General features: G+C 36.9%; 1 protein-coding gene across 1 annotated transcript in view; it reads left to right on the forward strand.

The window, feature by feature from the left end:
- The window catches only part of TMTC2 (transmembrane O-mannosyltransferase targeting cadherins 2), a 237,163-nt gene that overhangs the window by 135,282 nt on the left and 84,929 nt on the right, over positions 1–16,952 (forward strand). The window contains exon 7 of the mRNA XM_059472560.1: positions 4,232–5,060. Coding sequence (XP_059328543.1) covers positions 4,232–5,060 — 829 coding nt within the window. The remainder of the gene's footprint in view (positions 1–4,231; positions 5,061–16,952) is intronic.

Below are 16,952 nucleotides of genomic sequence, written 5' to 3' on the forward strand. Positions count from 1 at the left end.
TGCTGTTTGTGAAATGGACAATGTGAGGTTAAAAGAACAGTGTCTTTTGAAAATGCTTTGGATACCACTTAGGCGATGACTGAGTTTTGGCAGTGGCTGCCCAATTAGAAAATCTGCTGCAGTGCCTTATTTAAGGGCAATATAATGAAGCGAGGAATTAAGATTTAATGCAAGGGAAATGTGCAGTGTGGGTGGGTCATGCAGATGGATTTTGGCAGGGTGATGAATAAGGTTTCTACAGTGAGAAAGACTAAAATTGCAGTGGTGGTACTTGCCTGTTAGCAGGCAGGAGATATGTTAAATCTGATCTAAATCAGTGCTCATTTTTTTCCTCAGATGAAAATGGCTACTTATGAAAGGTTAGAGGATTTATGGGGGTGTCAAAACGTATGGCAGATGGGCTGGATTAGGACTCATGAGTATAGTAATCCAAATCCTTTCTGCCAAGCATTACAGAGGATCTCTTCTGCTCCTGGACTGCACTGAATGTACACAATCAGATCAGAGTAGCACAGGCTGTCAGGAGGCTCAGAAGAGTTACTAGTGAAAGTGCTTGTCTGAGCAGAGCAGAGTTCATTTTGAAAGCATTTCCTTTGCAGGAAAAAGTCTACTGGGATATTATTTAATTTTAATAAATTGCTGGAATGATTTTCTTCCAAAGCTTTAAAGAAAGTAAAGCAAAAATATGTGCTAAACCTTTATCTGTGACTATATTAGCACAGAGGGATAAAAGCTATGCAAAAATCATGGATGTTGAGAGAGGAAAAAAAAGGGAATGAATTTGTCTTTCCCTTCTAGGCCAGTGCTGTCTGTGAAATTGGAAAACTGAAAACTAAAAAAAAAAAAAAGAAAGGAAAAAGGCATCATGCTTTTAATTGTTGTGACAGATGTTTAAGTGTTAGGGACAGATTTTTCTTGCCTCTAGACTAAGCCTCCTCTGAAATTTGAAAATTCACAATGGTGTGTCAGTGTTATACAGGTTATTGCCAACTGTACTTAACTTGTAGGTAATTTTAAAAGGTTGTAAAGCTACTGACTATTGAAAAGATCCATGTGTGAAATCTGGGGAAGAATGCAAACCGTTTTTGTCTGAGGCAGCAACAGGAAATTTGCACTTCACTCCTGATGTCAGTTAACTGAGTTTGAGAATCTACCAGAGCTCAGTCTCCACTTGGCTAGTGCCTTACAGCAAGATGAATAATGATGATTATGTTGGGGTGCTAAACCTACACAGATATCTCTGAGCTCTATGAGTGAGTGCTTAGATATTTCATGTGAAAATCATGTAAAATGATTAAAAATTAGTAAAAAAAAGTTTTGCTACAGCATGACACACAATCCTGTATGTGGATAATCTGTGTTCTTTGTAAAACCTACAAGTGTGAGGATCCAGATATTACAGATCTTAAGTGTAAAGCTTAAAAGAGAGGCTGCAAATAGTTACTCCAGCGGTGAAGATTGATTAGCTCTGAGCCGACAGATTGTTAACATTTTTGGGATAGAAGCAAGAGGCAAACTTCTAGTTGTTAGTATTTGGTTAACATAGGAGGAAGACCTGAAAATTTTCAGTAGATTTCACTATAATCCATGAGGAATAGCATATTTGCACTCACGTGGTTTTGTCAGAGAACTTTGTAATGTGAACTTTCTTGGCATTTAATTGAAAAGTTCAATGGTTAGGACTTCAGAAAAGTGAGATTTCCTTCCAGTTGTTAATTAAGTATTAACAAAATAACAAAGCGGCCTAATCAGTCTATGGAAGCTCACTTTTCATCTGTTAATCAAGTTTCACTTCCTTAATATTTGCGATATCTTAGTCTTTCAAGTGGTACATAGCCTTGCAGAAAAGACTATTTCTAAGTCAAAGAACTAAAAATACTATCTTTCACTTTCCAGCTTCTTTCTGTTTTAGCAGCCTCCTCATAAGAGATTCATAAGAAGGATGTATGAGAGAGCAAATAGGTCATGCTTAACATTTGAGAGTTGTTTTATGTGTATGTTTGAAGGAAATGAGTTTGAAAATTACTGAGCCACAAGGGTGGACAGAAAAAAATGTCATGTAGAAAACTATGATGAGAATGAAAGGACAAGTTAAACCTGGGATGTGAGATTTTACTGTGAGGACATACATGCAAATCCATGAAATCTGAATAATATTTTTATTCCAAATGTAAACTTAGTTGAGAGTTTCAGTGATAACAGTGATAACAGCTTTATATTACACAGCTTTGTAACATTATAAACATTTAAATAGTTTTGGCAGGCATGGATGAAACCGTGTGTGAAGTGAGTTGTAAGGTATTACCCAGCTGAAAAATAAAAGTAAGTTGTTCTAATAGGCTTTCCAGGGAATGTAGTTATGATGATGTGTAGATGAGGGTTTTGGCTGATATATTACCAAAACATTGTGGATTATCCAGAATGTAAAAAAGCTAGTAAATCAAACTGGTATTAATATGGCAAATTAAATCTGGATCCAGGCTTTACTTTGTGTATAAAAAGTGCCAGCATTTTTTACATGCTCACAATCCAAGTGCATGAATGTTCCCATTATAAATTTGTTTGTTCCCTACTAATGCCTCCAATAAATTCCGTAATGTAGCATAACTGAATTAATGAATCTAACTGATGTTTAATATTTTAAACTTCACAAGGAGGAACTCTGTAGAAATGCAAAATGTATAAATTTCTTCCTGATACATTATAAGATAAACTATAAATTATCATTACTGGAATGTGTCTTCTTAGGAAAATATCAGTAAACTGTAGAAAACTATTAGTAATTGACCTAAAATGAAGCAACGCAATCATCTGTAATTTATGATATCAAGGGTTGATCCCACCCACAAAGAAGAAAAATTGTTTTGTAGAAATAAGATAAAGCATTCTACTGTTAGGTTCTGCTTCTGAATAACTAAGTAAACATTGAATAATCATCCCACAAATGTGTAGTGTGAGATGGAAAATCAAACCTAATTAAATGAAAAATTATTCACAAATAATTCTTTCTAATAATGGGGAAAAGATAATCAAAGCACTTAATCTGTATCTGTAACTATTTGGCAAATAGGTTTTTTTTCTTTCCTTACAAAAGGCATCTAAGAAATTGAAATATAAAAACCCCATATATTTTAGCTTTTACATAGAGAGACAGTAATGTAAACCAGCTTTCATTTAGGGTGCCCATGTAATCGAGAGCAGAGCTTACCCAAGAAGCAGCTTCTGCTGGAAAATGTTCTGCTGTTCCATAAATAAGTGCAGATCCTTCAAGCTGCTAGCATGATGACATTGGTAGGTGGAGTGAGCTGTGTGCTTCCCATAATTTTATTTAGATACATATAAAGATGTGAAAAGTTTTGGACTGTTTATTATGGTGTGCTTGAGGAAAAAAAAACCAGTGTGTTTTTTGGCTCTGAGATCACAGAATCGTTAGGGTTGGAAAGGACCTCTGGAGATTGTCCAGCTCAAATCCCCCTGCCAAGGCAGGATCACCTAGAGCAGGCTGTCCAGGAACAAATCCAGGTGGGTTTTGAATATCTCCAGAGAACAAGAATCCACAACATCCCTGGGCAGCCTGTTCCAGTGCTCTGCCACTCTCAATGTAAAGAAGCCCTTCCTCATATGAAGGTGAAACTTTTTGTGTTTTATAGAAAATGAAGTGGGACTTCGGAGTAGGTAGAGCTGAAGGCTCCAAGTTAATAGGTAGGAGCTAGCAGACCTAAATATGGAATCTGCGCCTGTTTTCCTCTCTCGCTTTCTTGGAAATTTTAATTGGTTCTCTAGTGAAATGCCTCGGGGAGAGACTCTGATTGAAGAAAATAGATCTGGAACATTCTTCAGACTTTAAATCTAGCTAAGGCAAACTTGTGTTTTGGTCACAGCCAGAAGATTATGTAGGAACTAATGTAAGATTCTATAAACTCCTCTAAAATAAGAGTTTCAAAAGCATTATACAACTAAATATTGAGCAATGACTGACAGCCCTAAAATATCTGAAGGCTTGACTGTGATGCATTCTTGATAGACCTTAAATGAAAGAGTAATTTTCTTTTGTCTGTAGTCAACAATGTACCCCAACATGGCACGATCCAAATGTCAGAGATGGAGATCTATTGTGTTTGTTTCCATTACTGAAAAAGAGTTCTATCAGATATTTTCTTGATTCTTTGTTGTGTATAATTTACACAAATAGATACCTAGTGTTGATTTATGCTTTTTCTTTTTCTTTCAGAGAAAGAATTTGACCCTTTTCTTCAGCATTGGCTTATTGACCTCCTGGGGAACTGCACTGCTGGGTGTTCGCTTGTACTGGATGGGCAACAGGCCCCCAAGTTTTTCTAACTCTGACAATCCAGCAGCTGACTCAGACAGTTTTCTCACACGTACCCTGACCTTCTTTTACTTGCCAACCAAGAACCTCTGGCTGTTGCTGTGCCCAGATACCCTCAGCTTTGACTGGTCCATGGATGCTGTGCCTCTTCTAAAAGCAGTCAGCGACTGGAGGAATCTACACACTGTGGCCTTCTATGCAGGACTCCTCCTCCTTGCCTACTTTAGCTTGAAGGGCTCCAGCAATGAGAGAGAATTCAATGGGAAAACTGTAATGAATGGCAAGCAAAATGCTAATGGGCATAGCTGTCACCCAGAGATGGAGTACAAGACACTGGAGGTGAAGTCAAGCTTTGCATCAAAAGAAGAGAATGGCCTAAAAAAGCATGAAATTCAGAAACTGCAGCTTCCTTCAACCGAGAACATTGTCATTCTGTCTCTCTCTTTGTTAATAGTGCCCTTCGTTCCTGCCACAAACCTGTTTTTCTATGTTGGCTTTGTAATAGCAGAGCGTGTGCTGTATGTTCCTAGTATGGGCTTCTGCCTGCTGGTTACAGTAGGTGTCAGGGCCCTTTATGTCAAAGCCCAAAAGCGCTTTCTGAAGAACTTGGTTTTTTGTTCCACTGCTGCATTAATTGTTTTCTATGGACTCAAGACTGTTGTCAGGAATGGGGACTGGCAGAATGAGGAGATGCTGTATAGGTCAGGGATAAAAGTAAACCCTGCTAAAGGTAATTTTTGCTCTTTATGGTGAATGTTTTACTTATTCCTGTCTGTCTTTGCCTTTGAATTGTCTGATTTTACTAGCAACATCTAAAGAGAATATTTTAGGAAATGTCATTTCAAGTTGCAGTGGTATGTACATTAGTAAAAGATGGGGAAAAGCAGGAATGTGTTTTGATTAGGTGTTACAGGTTTGGCATTGACATGGAGAAAAGGAGACCCTAAGGTAACGGGATACTTTCTTTTTCAGTGGTATTAGTTCTGTGTTTTGAAATTAAAGATGCACTATTAGTATTATAGAGCCCACCCTGGTGTTTTTCCATTTGGAATTTGGTATATAGCAAGCTAATGAGCATTTTTTGTGAGTTTACCAAATGTTCTGTTTTCTCTGATTAGAAAATATAAGAAGTAGTAAAGGACAGTATCAGGGAAGTGCTGTTCCTTTATTTTATCTGATGCAAATAATGTCAATACTACATAATAAAAATGAGGAAATGAAGTCAGGTATAATTCAGCCTAGGAAATTACTGTAGTTCCCCTTGCCTACGAGTACTGTAAAGAGTTATTGTCAAATACTTATGCCTTCCTGCTCATGTGTAAATATCAGCTATTTGTAACATTGCCCAGCCACGTCTCAAAGGTTATATCTATGCTGTAATGAGATGTGACCACAGCTAGTGTAAACATACCCAAACAGGCAGTAAACCTGCCAGTTTAGGTATCAACAACAATGTTTAGCTGCAGCTCTGTGGTTTCAAGCATGTATGGCAGATCCAGCTTGGATCCTGAACTCCATGCTGCCTGGCTGTGCTGCTCTTGGCACAAATGCAAGTTTATATGAGAATGGTCAGAATATCACCTGTGAGTGCAATGTAGATATTGACTAAGCCTTCCTTATTCACAGTTCATCAGAAGTGAGAAGGGATTAGTTGATTGCTTTGCCTGTCTGTGAAAGAAAAATTTGACAGTGCTTGAGTACTTGAGTTTTTTCAGTGAAACCCCTTATGTGATGTGAAGTCATCTGCTGATAGAGTTGTGCATTTTGATTAGACAGCTGTATCATGCCATAGTCTAAAAGTTGTGATAGTAAGAGGCAAATGCAGGTGGTTACTGTGAGCTGATAGAGAGTGAAAAAGTAGATTTGGCAGATAAAATGCCCAGCAAAGCAGCATTTTAGTAGATTGTCAGTCTGATTTTGTAACTCTTCTTCATATACTTTCTCACCCTAGGAAAATTACTTGACTTGTTGCTGCAGTAAGTGAGTTTTTTAAATTGTGAACAAGCACATCCCATTTGTTTTGCTTTTTTTTCAAAACTACCACAGGAGAGCAAGAAATGAAGTAACTGAACAGTGGGCCAGCACACCAGAGTGATTATATAAAGCTCTGAGAGGTGCAAGTTTAGTGACAGTAAAAACTTGTATTAAAACACTGGAATTCCTTGGAAAGAAAAGTGTGTATGCACTTTATTAGTTAATGCATGTTCAATTTTTGTCCTTGGTGGAGATGCCCAGACATTATTAGTTCTCTGCATGCAATGAGGCAGATTTTGTGATCAAAAAAAACCCCAACATGCTTCTTTTTGCCCAGTAGTAGGATTGGCTGCAGCATTGTCTGGAAATTCGACTACTGGGTATTATGCTCCCAGGAGACAAGATGAGCTGTTTTCATCTACACATCTCAGTATGCACAGGCTCGTGTGTACATGATCGTCTGGTTTCTTGCCATATAAGCTGACATTAAGTGTCTTGTAAGATGTGTAAAAGCAAAGACAGTATGTCAAGCAGTGATATAGACATGACTGAGCTGACTTAAATAAATCTGCTTAAAATATCCTGTTAAACTTCTGCTGAATATTTACTAGCCCACATACATTGCAACAAGGCTGGGTATACGACGCCCCTAGCTAATGTGACCTGTCACCCAACTCTATTCATTATTGTAAATATTTCTAAAATTATCCTTGGCTTTGACTATGCTAATTTTATTTTCTATTTCTCATATAGTCAGGCAAGCCTGACTGGACTAGACTGGCTGCCAATCCTGCCAAAGCAATAGGAGATCAACAATTCAAACTACTCTTCACTAATTAAATGAGGTTGACATAGGAAAAACAATTTATTTTTTGTTTGCCTCTTTTTTCTAATTTTATGGATTCTAGTGATAAATAGGCTATTCAGAGAGTGGGACAATGGGCTGCTCAGTAAAACAGCAGAGTGGAGAAGTGTTTTTCCTTATTTTTAGGCTACTAAGAAGAAGCTGTCACTCGTCATTTCTCTGCTTTCCTCAGCTGGTAGCAAGTTTCTCCTCAATAGTATTTTCTTACTTCTGAAAATTGTGGAGTAGAAGGATAATTTTCCCTGATAGTTCTGCTTTTTCTCTCATCTCCTGCAAAGAGCTTCTTCTGAGCAAGAGCTGCTTCTGTCGTAATCTAAAAAGCAATGAGACATCCCTCGAAAAACTCACAGTGTGGAAACTGATAAAGAAATAGGAATCTGTGAAGACCAGCTTTACTAAAGCAAAAAGATGAGTGTTTTGTTCCAGATCCATCTGTATTCTGGTCTAGCAGGCTGAATGCCACTGATGGCTGACTGCTGTGCAACACTGAGCCGATGTGCTGTAGTCGTAAGGGCATTTGTTGAGGCAAGCTTTTAGCATGGGTGCATTTGTGTGCTAATGTGGCTGAACTGCTTTGGAAATGGAGCTGTCTCGTGTGGTGGTGGTTTATTACCAGGTTCTCTGTGCTGTGATATGTGTAAGATTACAATCTTATCTGCTGCTGTGGGACTTGGAGGCAAACATATTCAGCAGCTTCTCCATCTTCAATCCTCAGGGAAGAAATGGGTGATAATCACCTCACTGGTACTTTCCTCTGGTCCCTTCAGGGTACCTTGCAGGCAGTGCAGGCAGAGTTGTGTTCTGCTGCAGGTGAGAAAGCCTCTACTCCTGCAGGCAGCCACAGCCTTTCTGCAGTTTACATTTCTCCAGGCTGTTTTTGTCAATCACTGACAATGTGGGAAAAATACTCAAAAGCATGAGCGTGGATTATCTCTTAAAAAAACCTGAAAATGCACCGTAGGAGAGTCAAGTGAGAAGAAGGTGGTGAAGCTGTCTCCAAATTACCCTGTGTGTGCCAGCTTTGCTGGCTGCCTCACTGCGTGGCAGGCAGCTGCCATCCCTTGGCTGAGGGAGTCCTTGTGAGGACTTGGGATGCCTTAGCTGCATCTTTACTGGTCTTATTCTGCTGTTCTGGTTATGACTAGTATTTCAAATAACTTTAAAGTGATCCAAGCAGTACCTTGTTACAGTTTGTCAGCACTTGAGGGAGAAATATGCAGGACTGACTAATTTAGTTTATGGATTCTGAAGTGGGTGTGTGCATGTTTTGACCGTAGGGAGGGAAAGACACAAGTGTTTCTCTGTTCTGCCTTCAACTTAATGAGCAGCCCAAGTGATATGAAGTAATTGTCATTATCTGAAAGTTCTTTTATAGCAAAGGAAGCCTCCCAAAGTGTAAAAACAAATAAAAAATTTAAAAGTGGGTGGTAGCTGTCACATCTTTTTCAGTGAGACTGAGGGTCATTCTGTGGTGATGATTACCTTGTGTTTAATATAAAATTGCAATGGCACACAAAATAATTGTGCTTATTACGTCTCATTAACTCTAGTTTTCCCTGTGGTACCAAAAATAAGCTTCAAAAAGGATAATCTTCCTCTGGGCCTTGCAGTCCACGTCTGAACATGGAAGATCATTATGATATATTTCCTATACCTGGGACAGACATTGATTAAAGAAGTAGAAAATAGAGAGGCTTAAACTGCTAGACTGCCACAGAGGTATTAGTTGCTTGGTCATATTTACTGACGAAATTTTAGTCTCCTGGTGCCATTACATTTGCAAGTAGAGTTTAAGGATCCTTCCAGGAAATAGTTGACCTGCTATAAAGAGCAGATGCTTAACTAAAAATTCACCTCAGTTCAGTGAGGAAAAATAGTTACTATATTTTGTACTAAGCTAGGTAGAGAAACTGTATTTCCCACACAAACAAAAAAGATGCAATAAAACATTATTTTCCATTATTATTATTGTTTTTTAATCACTACTGGTGACTGGAAACCAAAGGAAATGAAATATTTTAAGGTACAGCATTCTTCAGATACGCTCATTATTAAAAGCTTACGTTGTGCTGACAACTCTAATACCTAATACTCTCCTCTAATACCTTTAGAGCTTTCAATAGCTATTGCTGTGACACACAGCTTGCTGTTCACTACACATTCTTTGTACCTCCTAAGTATAGCAGTGTGTGTCCTAATAAATATTACATTGGGCATTTAAAAATAGTTTGAGCATTTGGAATTTGCCTTTCAGTGTTTTGGTGCGTATATTCAAATTTTTAACATGTAGCTTGTCAGTAAAACTCCAACCAGTTTTTAGCCCAACAGCCCAAAATATTGCTCTGTACAGTAGTTATTTCTTTTTCCTTAGCCTCAATTAATGCCAATAATAAAATAAGCAGTGTGATTGCACTGAATAGAAAATGTAGATTTGGGGAGAGAAAGTGCACAGATTGCCATATAAAACATCAGACTTTAAACATATAAGACCTGCTGATAAGTACACTTAAAAGTTTTGTGTATTATCACTGTTAACAAATACCAGTGATATGAGCATACCATCTGGAGTTAGGTATTCATGAATTAGTTTTGCTAATTAAATCTTCTTTAGTCTTTGAAGTAACCACTTTAATCTCAATTTTGCTCTCTGGAATGGAGCTCATATTACCTATTACCATAAGACTAGAATTGTTTTTTGATGGTTCATGGTTGTTTTAAAACCTCTCTGTATTTATAGCAGTATAATATCTCTCCTAAGCTGATATATATCAGAATGTATAGTCATTATGGTGATTCTTGATATTCTTTTTAGTTAATGTTTTTAGAAATTGTCAGAGAAACATAATAACAAATAATCATCCATTTTCCCAATATCTTTGCCAGAACTTTCTGATACTTAAGTCTTTTTTGACTAAATGTTGCATGGATACTTTCCTTTACTTCTATAATAATTTTCAGCTTTAATGACTTTTTAAAGAAGAAATTACTTTAAGGTATATAATTTTTCAATAGTGTAAAATGTTCCCAGCCACCAGTGAGAACCTTTGTAACAGCTACTGTATGGCATATATAATGATCCTATTTAGGTAACAAAATCATAGGTTAGAATTGCACATTAAAAGTATCATTTATGATATATAATGTTATATGGCTATATAAGTCTGTTATACAGGAATTATGCAGGATATACTGTGATAAGTCTGGGGTCTCTGTTCATAACAAAAACATCAGAATTTGAAGGATAAATGTCCTACAGGATTTTTCCAAGTTCTTAAAATAAAATGGAAATACGTTTTTATCTGCAACTCTTAAAAGCTTGTTTTGGTTTAGGAATACTGCTCCCCAAATCAGTGTCCCCACCCAGGCTCTCCCAAATGCTTTCTCTATCTTGCAGGTGATAGGAGAGTAACCTTAGGGTCTGGCTATGCCTGCCAGGGTAGCTGGGACTACAGGCACCACCTTGCCTGGCTCCTGTAAAAATAACTCTGTTCTGGTCAGAACTAAGACACAGCTTTAAAAGAGTTGGCTCAAATCAACCACATAGAATTGTTTGAAAGTTAAATAAAAAGCCTACTCCCTGGAAACAGTTTGGGGCTCTCTAAATGGATGGTTGGGCTGCTCTGGGTGATGAAATAGTGTAGAAGGAATGGGCATTTGTAAGTTGTTTGGGAAGCAGCCATAGTTACTTAGGGCATTTGAGCATGCCACAGGCAGCCCTCCCCCAGCAAAACAGTCTGGTTATGCCAGATATGGTGGAGAGCTGAAGGAGGGTGGTTTACAGTTCGATTCAAACTCTGCATTTACTCTGCAGTGACAGTGTTCTCTCTTCCAGTTCTTTAATAGTGCTGTAATTTCCTCTGAAACCCAAGTCAGGGTGGGATGTGCTTCTCCTTCAGCGGGATATGAGAAAGCCTGATAGTCTTCCTTTATATATATATGTGTAGAGGTCTGGAAACAAGGATTTGTTGTTTTCCACTTGGAGTGTCGTGCAACAGCATCTCTAATCTGTGAATCTTAAAGTGTAGAGGGATAGGAGAAAAAGTATTACTAACTAATAGCTAGGCTTTTTTAAAGAAACAAACATGAGACATTGAGACATGGGCCAATCCGACTGTTACATCTTCCCCTGTTGTCACTGTAGGACACGAAAGAACACAAGCACACACTGCTGTTCTCAAGGTAAGGAAAAAGGGAAGTTTATTTTCTGACTCCAACATTTATAGTTTTCCAAAAGTGACAGTGGATTGGAGGGTGGCAGTGACACCTATCCAATGACACTGGTCAAACTAACAGTCTATCAACTCTCTCCTCCTCCATAAAAGAATGCAAAACAATGAGTTATTTACAGAAAATGTGTGAGAAAGTTCACTACAAGAATGTCAACATCAGAAGGCTTAAAAAATCTTTAAAAACTAGGGTGACACCCTGTCTTCCCCAAGATACTCTGCAAAACCTCATCTGGGCTAAAATCTACAGTGTGGTGGGAAAAAAACCAAACAGGTTCAGTCAAGGAGGAATCAGCTTTGGCATGATGAATTTTTGTAGCATATCAAGCAATATGGCATAATTTTTTTTTTGTCAGAAAATGATAGATTTTATTTTCCAGTTTGATTAAAAGAGAGACCTTTGGTCCATAATTGTGCATTCTGCAGAATTAGCCTGAGGATTTTTTCAGAGAAGGAGTTACTTCTAATTAGAGGAAAATGAGATTATCTGGATTGGTTCTCAAGCAGAGCATGTTTATTTAAGTGCATTAGATAATAATCCAATTGTTTCATTATTTTATATTCTTTTCAAAATTTGACAACTTGGAGAAATTCCTCCTTATTTAAAATTTTTGCAGTGAGTTACATGTCATCATTTTCCTACCTGTCATGGATTTTGTATCAGTACATATTTAAGTCCACTTACATTTGTTTAATATGGACAGTGCAGTAATCTACATATATGTCTTTTTATACCACGTGTGGTAGGGTAAAGTCCTAGTGTAGATAGATAAATACAAGTATTTTAAGATTTCAAATACCCCTCCTTTGCAATGGGAGGTTTTGTTACTTAAGCCTGAACTATCGTTATTGCCAATCCTCATGCATCCAAAAAGTATATGATGGCTGATGCCATTACAGTGTGCACAAGAGGCTTGCACATGGTTTTGTTTTAAATTGCAGAGATCATGAAATAGAATGACTGAATTCTCAATGCCATTTTCTTCTCTATCCTTAAATGCTCTAGCTCACGTAACTTTTCTTTGAGATCTTAAAATACAGAAGGTATTTTGAATGTGGACCAGTAAAGATGCTAGTCGATAGTTGTAGTGTCTTTAATTAGTTTCACTGATAAATGAAAGAGGTAATTTTATGACCTACCTTCCTTCTTGCCACCAATATTTCCATACCAATGGGCATATGTATTGGCTGGCAAAGCCTCACAGGCTCTTGTCTTGCTTTTCTAAGTGATTTAAAGCAAAACAAACAAAACCAGACAACTTGAAGTGTTACGAAAAGCCTGCTACCTGGATATGAAGTAATTTGCATTTCCCAAGTCTGACATATGTAATTTGAGCACATGTGAAGATTCTCTTGGTTTGACAAACCCAAATTTCTGATTTTCTGCTGATTTTCTTTTTGCCATGGCTCCTGGGATGTTCCCAGGACACTGTGCTCACTGTTTGCCTTTTCTGGAAGGAAGCCAACAATGGTCCATCTACTCATAGCTTGAAGGACCAGGGCTGACATTTCAGTGCATCCTGCCATTGCTGCAAGAGGCTGGAGTGCAGTTGATCACTTGGGACATAAGTGATAATTTTGAATGTATCATAGATAATTTTTTTAAAGCCTACTGTTAAGGAGGTTACATAATTTGACAAATTTAGTACATGATCCCCTCTTTGCCTGAGTCACTCTGAAGCTTTGAAGAGCTCCTCAGGGTTCATCCTGAGATGACTGGGCTGCACAGACGTGTCCTCTTGTTCCACTTGTATTTTTCTGCTCCTTTCATTTTCTTGCATGATTTATATCCATTGCCTCAATTAAATACAGTTCCTCATATAATGAGAGTTTTAGATCAACACTGTTCACAGCTCTGTTCCTGAACATTGTGAAGTTAAATGGAATGGGAGCTTTGTGGCAGTAATGTCTTAAGATGTTCACACACTTGCAATGCACACTTAGCTAACAAAGCTGTGCAAAGGCAAGATTGGGCTCTGCTGTGAACAGAACCGTGATTAGATCAGATGTCATCCTTTTCTCATTGTTCTCCCTAACTTGGATCAGTTTAGTTGTCTGCTTTGTACCCTACTCTTCACAAAAATCATTTTAGCATGAGGGAGGCCGTGACAAACTTGATTGGCTGTAGGGTGGTAGGTAATGGTGAAGCCAAAGAACAGTAGCAGCTGCTTGGTCTCATCTCTCAGGTTCACTGAGCTGTCAGAATCATTCTATCCTTTGAAGAGGAAGAGTTAATTTCTGTAACATGGAGGATGAAGAGGGTGTATCAGCAGTAGAACAGGCCATGAGTCCACATTCATTTGCATCGGGGTTTCACAACTGAGAAACAAGACCGAAGCTCTGCCTGCCAAGTGTGGGTTGGTTAGTGCCCATGCTGACATGTTGCTGGATAGCTTTCAAAGCAGTGCATAGTTTTCAATTCTGTTTTTCTTTCACCTGCTGTCATTACAAAACCCTTACAATTGATCAACAGATGAACTGTTGAGCAAATGCTATAAATAACAACCCTAATAAATAGAACAATATGTAAAAGTTAAGAGGTGATAGAGCTCTAACACAGTCTGTCTCAACATTGCCACATACCCATCGATGTAAAAAAAATCAATGTGTAAAGTAGATTAAATACATAAATTATGGTTATGTAGAAACCATTAGCCCTTTAGGAAACAAGAAATTGGGCAGTTTTTGTGGTTAAGTTAGCAAGAGGAAGTAACTTGATCAAAATGTTCTGTGAATGAGTGAAGTTTTTAGAGGAATATTATTGAAAATTATATGCATGAATTTATTACATAGTTTGAAAAAAATCATTATTCCTTTGGAATAACAGGAAAAATATAAATCCCTTATACAAACTGTAGTACAGAAGTTAAAGCAAAAACTGTCCCACTGAAAGTAGCAACGTGTAGCATTTAGCTGAATTTTTCCATTCTCAAACCACGTAATAAACATGATCTAGTTGATCTTCTTGCTGTCTTTGCGAGTGGTAGTGGCTCTGTTTTGTTTTAGATGTTGAACTCTTTTCATTACATTTTTATGAGTCTGCAGTTGAACTTTCAGAGATTTTCTTGGGGAAGCCTGTCATTTCTCTGTTGGTGAAACTGTTTTCCTCTTGAAGAAAAAAGTGAAGGCTTTTCTTTTGGGACCAACATCGCTTCATCCTTAAACACTACTGAAGAAAATAATTGAGATTCTAATTGTCATTCACTTCTTTTTCATAAACAAGTCAGAAGAAATGTGGAAGGATTTTAAACAGAGGGAATGCAAACTTGAACTGTTGTTTCTAATTTCACAAGCTAAAGAATCATAAATAATACACAAATATCTCTAAAGCTGAATAGAGGTTTTCTTGGCTTGATGTGCTTTTTTCTGTGAGCTGAAGGTTCTAGTTTAGAACTGCTGACAAGCTGATTACAAATTACTGAGCTGTTCCCTAAATACTTCAGTTTTTGTTCAAGTAGTTTATTTTACTCAAATAATAATCTAGTTCATGCTCCTTAATGCATTCAACAATTTGTGGAATAACTTGCGTGAGTAAGTTTGATGGGATAAGGTGAGAACAGTATTACCAAACCGCGGCAATTTCATGTGAATAGTGAATGTCATGTATTAATTTTTTTAAGTCTTTCATTTTTTTCCATTACCTTTCAAGTATGTTTTCATAATATACAAGGAAAGGCAGAATTTTCCTTTTCTTTGCTATGATATTTTAAAATGTTTACCAGGATGTATTTGAGTGATTTATTAGGCAATTGTAGTTGGATTTTTTCCTCTTCATGTTTCAGCAGAAGTTTTTGAATAACAGATATATTAATAGAATGGCAGTTTACAAATAGTTCAATAGTTTACAGTATTACCTAATTTTTCATGGATTATATAGGGGTGCCAGGTGGGAGTCAGAATTTAATACTTTGGCTATATTTGTTAATGATTTGCGATATTAATTTTTTTTTAATTTAAAGCAAACTTCTGAATCAGGAAATCAACATACATGCTTTCAACCCATCTGACTGCTCTTCTAGGACACTTTGTTGCTTCATTATCTTCACTGAATAACAGTGTGATCTTTAGCTCAGTAGAAAGGGAATGTTTTATTTAAATGAAGATGTTTGTAGACGTTAATTTCCATTTCTCACTTGTTTTCATAGCTCTGTTGAAAGCTGAAAGTTTACTAGTTTTCTTTAGAAAATGTGCTTCTTAAATCCAGGCAGATTAGATTAGACAACGTTGTCCTTGTTTTGCTGTTGGTCTTGCACTTTTACAGCATGAAAGTGCTTGGAGAAAGTTTAATATACCAGTTGGGTATTTTTCAGTCTTGTTAAATCTTAATTGTCACTTTCACTGAGATAGTTGAGAAGTTAAGCATGTTAAACATGAAACTAACATTTTTTTATATTCATTTTCATTTTGAAAGCAATTGAATGCCTGAGAACTTGAGCTACTCTCACTGTAAGGTGGTGTAAATGCAATCTTTAAAGTTTAATAGAGGTCTAGTTTGATATGGCCAAAATTATAACAACTTAACAACTATTTATTTTCCTACTTAGTGCTGCGTAATTTCTTCTGCTCTTAAAAAAACAAAAACAAAAAAACCAACCCCAAACAACAAACAGAAGAACAAAATCCCTTTGAAAAGTTTCTTTTTCCTGCAAAGACATGTAAATAAGAGAGGAGTTCTCAAGCATTAGGAGATTATTCAGATTATACTTGACTAATGATAAAAGTGATTAAATGGATTTAATTTTTAATATTGAGTATGATCTATGGAAAATTAAGCAATTAAGTAAAATTTGAATGGACTGACTTGTTTTGTAGAAAGTTAGATTTGTTCCAATGCTAGGATGGAATATTATTTCTTAAAGACCTGGGTCTGTTTCGGTCTCATTTTCTATGGACAGGGAATTAAGCAGCAGGCAAAAGGGAAATATTGCAAGCTCTTTCATTCACAGCTTCCTTTTTCTCTTATGCTCAATAGGGTCTTGAATATGGCAAAATGTAAATTTTGAATTAAAGATTAAAATGTGGCATATATATGTATGCCTTAGTATTTTCTGAATGTTAAATGTTGCCTTTTGCAACTTAGCTAATATAGATATTATGTGAAAAATATTTATAAAGAATAATTGGAATAAACATCCATTCTAAATTCCAGGATTACTGACCTAGTTTCTTTTTCTTTTAAGAATATTTATTTTTCTTTTCTTACTATGTACAAACGGAAAATAGTTGAGTGCTAGAATTTAGTTGGAATAATAGGGTGGGCTTTTAACAGGAATGTAGATTCATTTAGATATAACCTTGCTTCTGTTTCTGAATGTGCCTAGAGTTGAAATAGTGCTGTTACAGTTTTGAATAAAAAGTTTTAAGATATGGAAGCTAGTAATTAAAGTCCTTTTTTCCCTTGAAGGTTAGTTGCATTACTTAAGACAAAGCAGGAGTGAAGTTCCTTGAGTAGCTCATGTAGCCTCTGCTCCATGTATGTACACCATCCTCTTTCACTCTTGCTCATATACCAAGACCCAAGAGGACGTGGTTGCTGCAGATATTAGCTGTTCATAAT

This window comes from Ammospiza nelsoni, chromosome 5 (assembly GCF_027579445.1).
Source record: "Ammospiza nelsoni isolate bAmmNel1 chromosome 5, bAmmNel1.pri, whole genome shotgun sequence".
Classification (NCBI taxonomy): domain Eukaryota; kingdom Metazoa; phylum Chordata; class Aves; order Passeriformes; family Passerellidae; genus Ammospiza; species Ammospiza nelsoni.